The following is a 12,519-nucleotide window of genomic DNA, read 5'->3' as shown; positions in this document are numbered from 1 at the left end:
ATAAAATGGTGTGATCTTTGATGAGGGTTTGTGACACATTTGATTTTTATAATAAGAAAGAAAGTGACACTGCCTAAGGCATTCAGTGGATTACAAGTAAGATGTGTGGTTCTGGCAGACAAATGAGTGGAAGCTGGTAGTGTCTTTAAGCATTGTTTGTTGAATTACAGTGAGAGAACTCAGACCACTGGGAATTTTTATACCATGGCACCTGAGAGGCAAAAATGACACAGGATCCTCTCCTTTTAGGCTGGGGATGGTGCAAAAAAAAAAAAAAAAAAAAAGAAAATCACAACAAATGTTCCTCCCTTATCCTTGTCAGAGACTTTGTGTATTTCGCTGAACCATGACATGAATATACTCATGTACCACTCAGTACATTGTTCTGAAGCTAGATAGATTCAGAGGGATGGTGAATGTCATTTCAGTTTTTACATTTATTTATATTATTTTTGGCCGCACTGGGTCTTTGTTGCTTTGCACGGGCTTTCTCTAGTTGTGGTGAGCAGGGCTACTCTTCGCTGGCTGCTCCAGCTTCTCATTTCGGTGGCTTCCCTCATTGCAGAGTGGGGCTCTAGGCATGCCGGCTTCAGTAGTTACAGCACTCGGGCTTAGTTGTGGAATCTTCCTGGACCAAGAATCGAACCCATATCCCTTGTATTGGCAGGCAGATTTTTATTCACTGCGCCACCAGGAAAGTCCTATTTTAGCTTTTAAACAGTTGAAGTTTTGCATCTAGTAATTTGGTGATTGCATTAACAGTGCAGACCTATGCAGTTCCAGACTCAATCAGGTCTTTGAACCAATTTCAGTCTTGGATAAACATATAAAATACTAAAATGTTACTTCCTTTCACTGTCTACCTCATCCCTGGCCTGCTTTCCCCCCACGCACTGTAAGCTAAAGAAAACTGGCTTTGAATCAAATCAAATGTCTACTGATACATTCTGTAGAATTCCTACCAGACTCTTAGGACTGGGTGAGAGGATTTAGGATTTACCTGCTCCTAGTGCCTCCAGGACTGGGTGAGAGATTCAGGATTTACCTGCTCCTGGTACCTAAGTCATCCTAGAGAGAAATGGTTTCCTTCTTGTTCAAGATCAAAGAAGGGGAACTGGTCTTATTCCATCTGGTAATCTGCTGGAAAATGTCCATCATTCTTGCAGTCACCTTACGTTCATCATCTGGAATACGGTACATAATCTGTAATTCTTGTCGATGACAGTGGGGAGTTAGGTAAGAGCCCACTTCTCAAGGACTTGATCTGAATATTTTATACTTAGTGCCGGATATTTTACACTGAAATGCCAGTAGAAAATGCCAGCTCCAGGACAGCTTTCTGTCTATCAGTAAGGGTTGCTATGACTTTAGAGTCAGAATGTTTTTATAAAAGCCTAGTGTTGGAGGGTTAGAGTGGACAGAATTCACCAACTTCTTTCTCATGTGAATTGTCTCCACACTCCTCTGTCTTGGACTCAGGTTGATGTGATGGCAGCAGGTCATCTCAGGCCTTTAGTCCTTTTTTTTTTTTTTTTTTTGAGGTTACCTGAGAAGTCAGGATCATTCCAAGATCAGACAAACAGGATCTGGTGATTGTCTGTCTTCTTTTTTTGATGTTGCACAAGACCTTCACAGAAGTCTTGATGGGATCTTAGCCCTACTCCTCTTCCCCACCCCTGACATGAGCTGGGAAAGAGATGAGCCTCTGAAGAACAGATGCATTCTCCTCCAGGGCATCACTCTTCTGCAGCAGGCCAGATCAAGCATCATTTTTCAGTGTCCAGCACGTGGTGAAAATCATCAAGAGTGACTGCCCTTGGAAGAATTTTGGTATCAGGCTCTCTCTTTACCAGTGTTCTGCCAAGCACAACGCTTAATCACTCGGTAGGACATTGGAGAAATGAATATGTGAAGATCTTTAGGAATGGAAGTCAGGTCAGGACACTGGGACTTTTTTTTTTTTTTTTTCAAGATTGCTTATCTGTAAACAGGGACTTTCTGGCTTCAAGGTTATCTTTTAGAAAGTGAAGCTTACCTTAGATGAATCCTCAGGCAACTGGGACTGGACTGATTATGATCAGACTTGCGAAAGTTGACCTGTAACCATGGTTTCAGCATCTGACACCAGGGGCAAGAAAGGAGCACTGATACATTTGTTTGTTTAAGAAGTGCCTCAGGAGCAGGGGATTGGAGACAGATCACATCTCCCTGTGGTACCCACGATGCTGGTCTCACAGGTGAGGCACAGCTGGTAGTTATGGTGGCAAGTTAAATGTTTTCAAAAGTAGCTGGTAAAGTTACCTGTGCCTTGTGTTGGCCTAGGTGAATCCAAGAGACTGTTTCTACAGTTTAATGCTACTCACTCACTTTTTTTTCTTCCTTGCTCATTTCTTGTTGAGCCTATCACAACAGCTGAGCGAGAAAGTTCAGCAAGGGTGTGTTGAGTTTAGTTGCTCCCTCCATCGCTGTGTTTGAAGGTGCTATTTATAAAGGATGGTTGTAAATTGCTTGAAGATTCAGTTATATAAGTCACAAAATAAAACATTCTGGCTTCGATAACAGTTGATTAGAATTTGAAATCAAAGTTTCATCCTTTCCTTCTCTTTTGATCATATGAAGTATCTTTTTTGTGTGTAATTCTGTTTTATTTTATTCTATGAATTTATTGTTTTTGCAATTAAATAATGATAATAAACCTATACTTCTAGGTAGGATTAGATAGTACACTTATCCTAAAATACTTTTCAAATTCTTTGTCAAAATGTTTAGTCTGTAAAATGTATTATTGAGAGAAAAGAAGTTGAGAAGAAATTATGGCACAGGTTCCCTTTAAGATGAAATAATACTTCAACATATAGTTACAATTTATCAGGGGAAAATTTTTAAGGTATTACTTTCATGTTAAAAACCACCTAATAAGTATAAAGTTATATTCTGCATCTTTCACTTACTGTGTGTCCATAACTGTTATTTACCACTGAATGTCAATTTCCTCAAAACTCCATAAAATATGCCTAATGATATCTGTAAAGTTTGTTGGCAGAATTTTTAAAACATATTTTAAAATCATATGAAATATCTTAAACACTGAGTTACAATTTGATTAAATGAACAAGGAACCATGAGAAAATATTTGACAAATAGATTACATCTATTTATCTGCCTGTACACACATATGTATATATATATATATCTATACAGATATTTGCAAATTTGTAGCAAACTATTATTTGAAGCATGCAAAGTCTGGACTTTGTTTTGATTCTGTGAAAACGCATACATTTAGAATTCAACCTGAAGACAAAAAAAAATTTAAATTTTCTCTAAATATCTTCTGTTTTCACTATCTTTCTATTTTAGCAATGTGATGATAACATGTAAAACAAGTTTGAGTAAAAGAAAGATTTAGTTTTAATAATCACATAAAAGGCAATTATATGACAGAGTTACAGTGACCGTCTTTACATATTAAGCAGTTGGTCAGCTTTTACAAGATTAATTTTGGCAGGAATACAGGGAAGGTACTTTTTAGATGAATCAGTGGCTTTGATCAGCCTGTTATGTGGACAGCGCGTCTCACTCTTCATGGTAGGTTAGATGAACCTTGGCTGTTCCTACTGACAGATTATCTGTTGTAACAAACCACTGGAGATAACACGTGTATTCACATGCCAAGTTCTACAGGCTGTGCAGTTTCAGGAAACTGAAGCACACTGTGTAACCGCTTTTGAGAAAATTGTATTCCCATTGCTTGTTTTGTATAGAAGAAAGAAGGGAGATGAAATAGAAGCAGAAAGAAATAAGAGACTTAAAAAATAACACAGGTCTCTCTCTGTCTCTAACAGTCTCCTGCAGACAGATCTCAGAAGATTCATGCTGGTGATGAAGTCATTCAGGTTAATCAGCAAACTGTGGTGAGTTTGTTCGTTGAAGCTTCAGACTTCATCTTCCCCTTCTAGAACTTCTAAACCATTTTGCTTGCATTTTAAAAATTTGCAGTTTATATCCAGCTTTCCATAATTTTAAGCAGTGCTAGAATGAACAGATTTGTATCTGCCTATTTGCTCGTAGCTGATTTCCTTTAGATGAATTCAAGGAAATTTGAATTCCTTGAACTCAAATAGGCTTGAGTTTTCATTATTCATGAGTAAGTCCCCTCTCCTCATTGTCTTTCTTTGAAGGTGGGATGGCAGCTAAAAAATCTGGTGAGAAAGTTGAGAGAGAATCCTACTGGAGTTGTGTTACTGCTTAAGAAGCGCCCCACGAGTTCCTTCAACTTCACTCCTGCCCCCCTGAAAAACCTACGGTGGAGGCCGCCCCTGGTGCAGGTACTGTTATTGGTTGAAAGCCTTTCTTTGACATTAAAAAAAAAAAAAAAGATTATGGTTTGATTGGTTTTGGGAGTGTATGGATTATCTGTGTACAGATAATTATTCTGTAATCCCGTATGTTCAGGTGCTCAGTCGCTCAGTCGTGTCCGGCTCTTTGCGACTCCATAGACTGTAACCAGCCAGTCTTCTCTGTCAGTTGGATTTCCCAGGCAGGAATGCTGGAGCAGATTGCCATTTTCTCCTCCAGGGGATCTTCCCGACCGAGGGACCGAACTCTCATCTCCTGCGTTGGCAGGTAGATTCTTTACCACTGCGCCACCTGGGAAGCCCATCCAATAATCCTACTTCCATGAGAACAGACTTGCTGGATTTGCGCTGACTTACGTGGCAGCCACTAGCCACCTGTGACTGTTTCAATAGTTAAAATGAAAGCTTCAGTTCCTCTGTCTCACCGGCCACATTTCAGGTGCTGGGTAGCCACTTGCGGCGAGTGTCTGTCATCCCTGCAGATGGTTCCTTCCAGCCCTTTTCCTCTCTCCTTTCAAACCGACACTCCCATAAAGGAATCCAGTTTGAACGCTGATCTGAGAGAGACCGCCTGGGGTAGAGTCCTCAACAGTGGTTTATCAAGACAGAGGTAGGGACTGTGAGACCAACCCACCAGGCAGGGACTGTCACTCCTTTGTTTAGATTTAGTAGTCCTGGATGATAATAAAAAGCAGACTGGCTTTTAGTTTTATTATTTTAATTCTCTACAGACAATGCTTACACTTGCTTATACTTGGGGTGGACATGCACCCCACCAACCCTCTCCTTATATCATCGGTTCTTTGTGTTTAATTTCTAAACCATGAAAGAAAAGCAGCATACTTTAAAATTCTTTTATAAGATTGACATTGCCACTTATGTGTAACTCTATGTGATTTTCCTGTCCATCTTCAAATGGAAGAAGTGGCGGTACCTCACGCTATCAATGGATGTTTCATGATGCACAGAGGGCTGAAAATCTGTCTGTGTGTGTACCTTAGGGGGGCGGGGGACCCATAAAAATAAAGAACAGGATGTGGACAGTGGAGCCAGGAGGGGCACCTAATTAAAGCCAGTTCTTAAATAAAAGGGGAACGTATCAATCACACTCCAGCAGCTTCTGTTTGCTTAGGTTCAGTTCAGTTGCTCAGTCGTGCCCGACTCTTTGCGACCCCATGGACTGCAGCACGCCAGCCTTCCCTGTTGTTCTCTTTGCATCACTCAGTATACAGGGCACCCTCTTTCAATACTTCTGGAATTCTCAGAATGTGTTACTTAACACAGAAGAGGTCTTACTTTACCATCTATAGTTGATGGAGGGCTTCCTGCCAGCCAGCTCTGCCAGCTCCTTGGTGCAGGGGGGTGAATGTTGGGTTCTGAGGAAGGGGCGGTAGGCATGGACAGGTGAGTGAAAGTGCCTCTTCCCGAGGAGGTGAGAGCCTGGAAAACTCGGTGGGATTTCGTAGGCAGATGGGAGGCTCTTGGAGTAGATGAACGCTGTTCACACAGCCACCAAGGGAGGATACACAGCCATCAGGGCAGGTGGTGCCCAGATAGGATTTCCTGGAGGCAGAGAGCGTGGCAGACGTTCTTGTGAAATGATTTAGGCCATGTACTTCCCATAAAACTTGGCAGGGAGGAAGGGAGGCAGAAGAAGGAGGGGAAGCCCGCAAGGTGATATCTCAGGTAGAGTCTAGTCTTGGGCTGTTACCCAGGTGTAACCACACAACACAGGCTCTGGCCGCTGTACTCAGGGGTGTCTGCTGTCGGCTGAGGGCAATGCTATGGAGCAGAGGGTGACTGTGAGCTTTTAGCAATAGATACTCGCAGCAGCTGGGTTCACTGGCTAACCAGAGGGGCTCTGGGTGAACATCACAGCTCTCCAGCATGAATAAGTTATCCAGACTCTCGGGCAGAGGGTGGGAGAGAAAGCTGGACCAGTGGGCTGGGCTGGACAGGTGGGTATAGAGTCCTAGGCTAGGGAGCATGGACCTCATCCCACAGGTAATGTCAACAGCTTTCTACACCAGTGTCTGGGTTGGTTTGCTACGGCCACCATAACAAAGTATCAGCTACTGGGTCACTGAAATGAAAGTGTATTCCTTCAGAAGTCTGGGGACTGGTGATCTGAGAGCAAGGTTGGCTTCTTGTGACGTCTCTTTCCTTGGCTTGCAGGTGGCCCTCTTCTCCTCGTGTCTTCATGTGGCCTTTGCTCTGTATGTTGTTATCGTTCAGTCGCTAAGTCGTGCCTGACTCTTTGTGACCCCATGGACTGCAGCACTCCAGGCTTCCCTGTCCTTTACTGTCTCCCAGAGTTGGCTCAAACTCATGTTCACTGGGTCGATGATGCCATCCCACCAGCTCATCCTCTGTTGCCCCTTCTCCTCCTGCCCTCAGTCTTTCCCAGCATCAGGATCATTTCCAATGAGTTGGCTCTTCACATTAAGTGGCCAGAGTATTGGAGCTTGCTCTGTATGTCTGTGTCCTAATCACTTCTTCTTACAGGGATACCAGTCAGGCTGGATTGGGGCCCACTCATGTGATTATTTTAAATTAAACATATCTTTAAAGACTTCAAGTACAGTCACATTCTGAGCTACTAGGGGTTCAGGAGACATAGTTTAGCCCATGACACTATCTGAACTTGAAACAGCAGGTGGGAGGTGTTACATGTCTGTTGTTGTTTTTGATTTTTAGTTGCTAAGTCATGTCTGACTCTTGTGACCCCCATGGACTGTAGCCCACCAGGCTCCTCTGTCCATGGATTTCCCAAGCAAGAATACTGGAGGGTGTTGCAATTTCCTTCTCCAGGTTTCTTCCTGACCCAGGAATCGAACTTTCATCTCCTGCATGGGCAGGAGGCTCTTTACCACTGAGCCACCTGGATTCTGGGTGAGGCTGGGATAGGGGCGATTCTGTGAAACACTAACTCAAGAGATCTTTTGGAAGAAGTATCAAGAGGACTCACAAAACAGAGGACGGGGGTCCAGAACTGAACTCCTTGCCTTCAAATCCAATCTCTGCCTCATCTTAGCTGTGAGACCTCAGACAAGTAGTTAGTATTTCTGAATCTCAATTCTAATTATTCATAGTGACCTTTAGAAAAGTCTTTGGGTTAGGGGTAGGCAGGCAGGGAAAGTGAGAAGCAGATGTGAAATGTGGCAGTGACCTTGTGTGGTGATACCAGTGACAGAAATCAGACAGTCAGAAAAGAACCATCTAGGAGGCAGAGATGGCAGGTCTTCTGATCATCACTGAGTTTGAAATGACAGAGGAAAAATCAGGTGGATGTGTTCAGAAGGAAAGCAAACATTATTTCTAAGTATCGGCTAGAGTTAGTTCCTTGACCTCTGGAAATTCACTTAAAAAGGGACATGCTTCCTTTTTCCTTTGTCTACCTTCCTGTCAAATTCCACTCACTGTGCAGTTTGGGGGGAGAGATGAAGGTGAGGAATGAAACATGTAGCTTCACTTCCAACCCAGCTAGAGAACAGCCATCAAAATGCAGAGGCTGGGGACTTCCTGGTGGTCCAGGGGTTGAGAATCTGCCTTCCAGTGCAGGGTACCCAGGTTTGATCCCTGGTTGGGGAACTAAGATCCCACATGCCATGGGAAAACCAAGCCCCCAACTCAAGAGCCTGCTGCTTCTGCTGCTAAGTCACTTCAGTTGTGTCCAACTCTGTGCGACGCCATAGACGGCAGCCTACCAGGCTCCTCTGTCCACAGGATTCTCCAGGCAAGAATACTGGAGTGGGTTGCCATTTCCTTCTCCAGTTTAATCGCTAAGTCATGTCTAACTCTTTGGAGCCCCATGGACCATAGTCCCCCGGGCCCCTCTGTCCATGGGATTTCCCAGGCAAGAATACTGGAGTGGGTTGCCATTTCCTTCTCCCAACTCAAGAGCCTATGTGTCACAAACTACAGAACCCACACCCTCTGGAGCCTGTGTGTCCGTGAACGCAATTAGAGAGAAGCCCGCACACTGCAGCAAAGATACCTTGTGCCTCGGCTAAGACTTGATGCAGCCAAAAACAAAATTCAGAGGCCATTTTATAGCCTAGTATCCTGGCGCTGAGTCCAGGATTTTCTCAGAACAAGAACTCTGGTAGACCAGTACTCTGTACACTTTCTCAGTCCCCATCCTGGGCTTTGCCCCCTGTGTTGTTCTTCAGGGGTCTGTATGCCTGGGTGCCCACCTCTGCTGGGAGGGAGCATCTCTAATTCTTGTCTGTATCATTAATGTTGTTACTAGAAAGATATTCATTGCCCTGTTTTTAGGCCACCACCCTGGTAAACGAAGGTTATTGGTTTAGAAGTAACCATCAGTGTTGGAGTTTAGGGAAATACTTGCTCTGGGGAAATGCCCCAGTTTCCTTCTACTTCTGTTTGTAGAGAGCCTGGATCCTGGGCCTCGTGTCTTCAGACGTTGTCCAAGATGGTCAGGCTGAGATGTGGATCCGTTCCTTGGTGCAGAGAGCTCACAGGCTGTGTCTTAGGCACTGACGTATATATGCTTGGGGAGTCTGTTTCCCTGAGCCTCAGCGTCCTCCCCCAAATGGGGCTGTCGCTCTGTGAGCACCGCTACTCCCATCCTGCCAAGCCTCAGACTCCATTTCACACTCTCACTTCCAGGAGGGTCTCCAGCAATCATCACCTGGGCCAGACAGGGCTTCGGTGTCTCTCCCTGTCTCCCCAGGGCCTAGCACATTCCTCACATGGTGCTTCCCCCTGGCCTTCCCCAGATATCTTTGTGCCTTGACTCAGATTTCCCTGCTGTTGTTCCTTTTGTTATTGTTTAGTTGCTAAGTCATGTCTGACTCTTTGCAACTTCATGGACTGTAGCTCAGCAGTCTCCTCTGTCCATGGATTTCCCAGGCAAAAATTTTGGAGTGGGTTGCCGTGTCCTTCTCACTGTTCTTTTACAAACCAGAAAGGGCTGATTGTCGCTGTTAGACTATAGGAGAGATAGGATTGAAGGTCTCACAAGATTTTAAAAAAATAGGTCCCCTGAGACCAATAACACGATTTAAATGAAGCCATGTGAATTTTAAATTTAAAAACTTAGCTCGTGAATACTCAGACAGCATAAGGTTGTGTACTTACTGTGTGATGAGCCTGTGCTAAAGCCCGTTACATGTATTACCGCACTTAATTCACACAGCTGCCCTTTGTTGCTACCGTGTGTGTATGTGTGTGTGTGTGTGTGTGTGCATGTACACACTCAGTCACTGAGTCATGTCCGACTCTTTGTGACCCTGTGGACTGTAGCCTGCCAGTTTCCTCTGTCCATGGGAGTTTTATGCTTGTTCCCGTTTATTCCCATTCTGTAGATAAGGCACAGAGAAGTTGAGTGATTTGCCTGGAGACACACAGCGAATCAGAGGTATAACCAGGATTGCACCCAGAGAGTCTGAGTACCGAGGCCACACTCCTAGTCAGTGGTAGTGTTGTTAGTGATTAGAAAGTGAAAGAAAGAGAGTGAAGTTGCTCAGTCGTGTCCGACTCTTTGCGACCCCATGGACTGTAGCCTACCAGGCTTCTCCGTCCATGGGATTCTCCAGGCAAGAATACTGGAGTGGGTTACCATTTCCTTCTCCAGGGGATCTTCCCGACCCAGGGATCGAACCCGAGTCTCCCGCGTTGGAGGCAGATGCTTTAACCTCTGAGCCACCAGGGAAGCCCTGTCAGTGATTAGTGTGAACTAACTCATTCTGTCCTCACCGCAGTCCTATGTGAGAGGTACTGTCAATATGATTGCTTTTCAGAGGAGGAAGCTGAGGATTAGGAGTTTAGGTGCTTTGCTCAGAGCTAGAATTCCAACCTCCTGGTCACCTGACTCCCAGGCCTCTGATTCTCACAATGCATCTAGCCTTTCAAAACTCTTGGTAAATGGTTTATACATACCGTGGAATATTAGTCATAGAAAAGAATAAACTAATGTCATCTGCAGCAACATGGATGGACCTAGGGATTATCATACCAAGTGAAGTAAGTCAGACACATATCATACGATATCACTTCAATCTGGAGTCTGAAAAATGATACAAATGAACTTATTTACAGAACGTAAACTCACAGGCAGAAAATGAATTTATGGTCACCAAAGGGGGAAGGGCAGGAGGGATAAATTAGTAATTTGGGATTAAACATATATACACTAATATACATAAAATAACCAACAAGGACCTACTGTGTAGCACAGGGAGTGATATTCAATATCTTGTAATAGCCTGTAATGGAAAAGCATCTGAAAAGAAATATATTCAGTTACATATATATACATGTGTATAACTGAATCACTTTGTTGTACACCTGAAAGTGAGACAACATTGTAAATCAACCATATTAAAAAACAAAGATATTGTGAGTGTCTCAAAGAAGAATATATGTTGAATGTTGCTAGTAGCTGCAAACATGCAAATGACCCAGGACCCTGTTTACCCAGAGGCTGGGGTTGGTTTTGCGGAGAATGATCTCTGAGTTCACCTCCACGCTTTTACACTTGCTCCCTTTCAGACCTTGCCTCCCACCACGACCACCCAGTCCCCAGACAGCACGATGGATGCCTCACTGAAGAAGGAGAAGCCAGCCATCCTGGACCTTTACATTCCTCCCCCACCAAGTGTTCCCTACTCGCCCCGGTGAGTCTGTGCCCATTTTCGTGGTGTGCTCGTCTCCTGGGCCTGGAGATGCTGCTGGTGGTGGGAAGACCACGAGCATCTCAAGAGGAGGCTGAGGCTCGAATCCACTGTCAGAAAGCATCGACCTGAGTGTCGGGGTCAGGAATGGGTGAAGGGTTCAGAAAAGTATAGACTTCTGGTTACAGGCCGAGTCCTGGGAATGGACTGTTGGGGTCAACAGCATGGTGACTGTTGTTAATGATACCATGTTGTGTATTTTCAAAGTTGCAAAGGGACTAGATCTTAAAAGTTCTCGTCAGGAGAAAGAAGGAATTAGTCACTGTGTGGGGTGATGGATGTTATCTAAGCTTATTGTGGTGATCATTTTGTAATATATACATAAATCATTATGTTGCACATCTGAAATGAATACGACATTATATGTCAATTATATCTCAGAGAAACTGGGGGAAGGAAGTATAATTCTTAAAGGGCAAGTGTAGGGACAGATCCAATTTTATGGACCTTGAAGCCAGACAGTTTGATGGGGAGGAGGGTGCTCCTTAAAGCATGTGCTTTGGGGTCATGTCATTTTCATTCCTCACTGGGTAGCAGAATGGGCTGTTTTGGGGTTCCCCGAAGCTGAAGTTTCATTAACTACATGGTAAACTTATCTCTGGGGAGGAAGATAATAAATATTTCTGTGAGATCAAAGTTAGTTTTATCTTGTTCAGAGAGATATGTGTTCTTCATAGGAGTTAAAAAATGTGAAAACAGGTGTGAATGGGCTGTATTTGTGCGTCCATATATGTTTATATGTATATATCTGTTATGAATTCTTAAAGATCATTGCTTTCTTAATGGCTATTTTAAATGTTTATGGTGAAGTGAGGATGGTCACGCTAGATGTTATATAGGGGGTGATTGAGGTATGAAATACAGGCTTATTTATACCATCTGACATATTTACATATGCTAGTAAAACTAGAGAATCTGGCTCATTTATTCAACATATATTTCCTGAGAATTGGGCCTGATTTACCATCTTATGCAAAACAGATGTAGTTCTTGCCCCTAGAGAACTGCCAGTGTCTTAGTCAACTGTTCAAGAATAAATTGAGAAATACGTAATCATGCTATAATATTTCGTAAGATAAAAGTTTGGACTGAACCTGTAGTGATGTTTCACTTTATATTGGAGTTTTTAATTTGTTTTTTGTTTTAAGCTGAACTCTTCACATCCACTGTGTTTCTTTCCTGGGCACAAAAAAGAAGTAACATCGTTTTCCTCTTCCTTGAGTCTTGGTTTGCCCAAAACTTATTACAGCAGGTGCAGCAGTGACCTCAGTGATCAGGGCATTCGGGTTGGAGGATAAGACTCTTCCCCGTATCCACAGACCAGAGTTCCTGTGGTTGTGGGATTTTAAGTGTGTTTAAAACTGTAAGGAGCTGTTTGTTGCTTCTGCCTGTGGGGAGCAGAGGGTTTCACTGATGACCAGCATGTGGGCTATTCTGTCAGAACTGTAGGGAGGATCACCCCG

General features: G+C 43.7%; 1 protein-coding gene across 7 annotated transcripts in view; it reads left to right on the top strand.

Annotated features, from left to right (window-relative positions):
- CNKSR3 (CNKSR family member 3) overlaps positions 1-12,519 on the top strand; it is a 107,722-nt gene that overhangs the window by 89,107 nt on the left and 6,096 nt on the right. For all 7 annotated transcript variants that reach the window (XM_027972588.3, XM_027972589.3, XM_042253654.2 and 4 more), the window contains 3 exons: positions 3,846-3,914; positions 4,182-4,328; positions 10,875-10,999. In XM_027972588.3, coding sequence (XP_027828389.1) covers positions 3,846-3,914; positions 4,182-4,328; positions 10,875-10,999 — 341 coding nt within the window. The remainder of the gene's footprint in view (positions 1-3,845; positions 3,915-4,181; positions 4,329-10,874; positions 11,000-12,519) is intronic.

Source organism: Ovis aries, chromosome 8 (assembly GCF_016772045.2).
Source record: "Ovis aries strain OAR_USU_Benz2616 breed Rambouillet chromosome 8, ARS-UI_Ramb_v3.0, whole genome shotgun sequence".
NCBI lineage: Eukaryota > Metazoa > Chordata > Mammalia > Artiodactyla > Bovidae > Ovis > Ovis aries.
The sequence above is the reverse complement of the archived record's forward strand: the minus strand, read 5'-3'. Positions and strand labels throughout refer to the sequence as shown.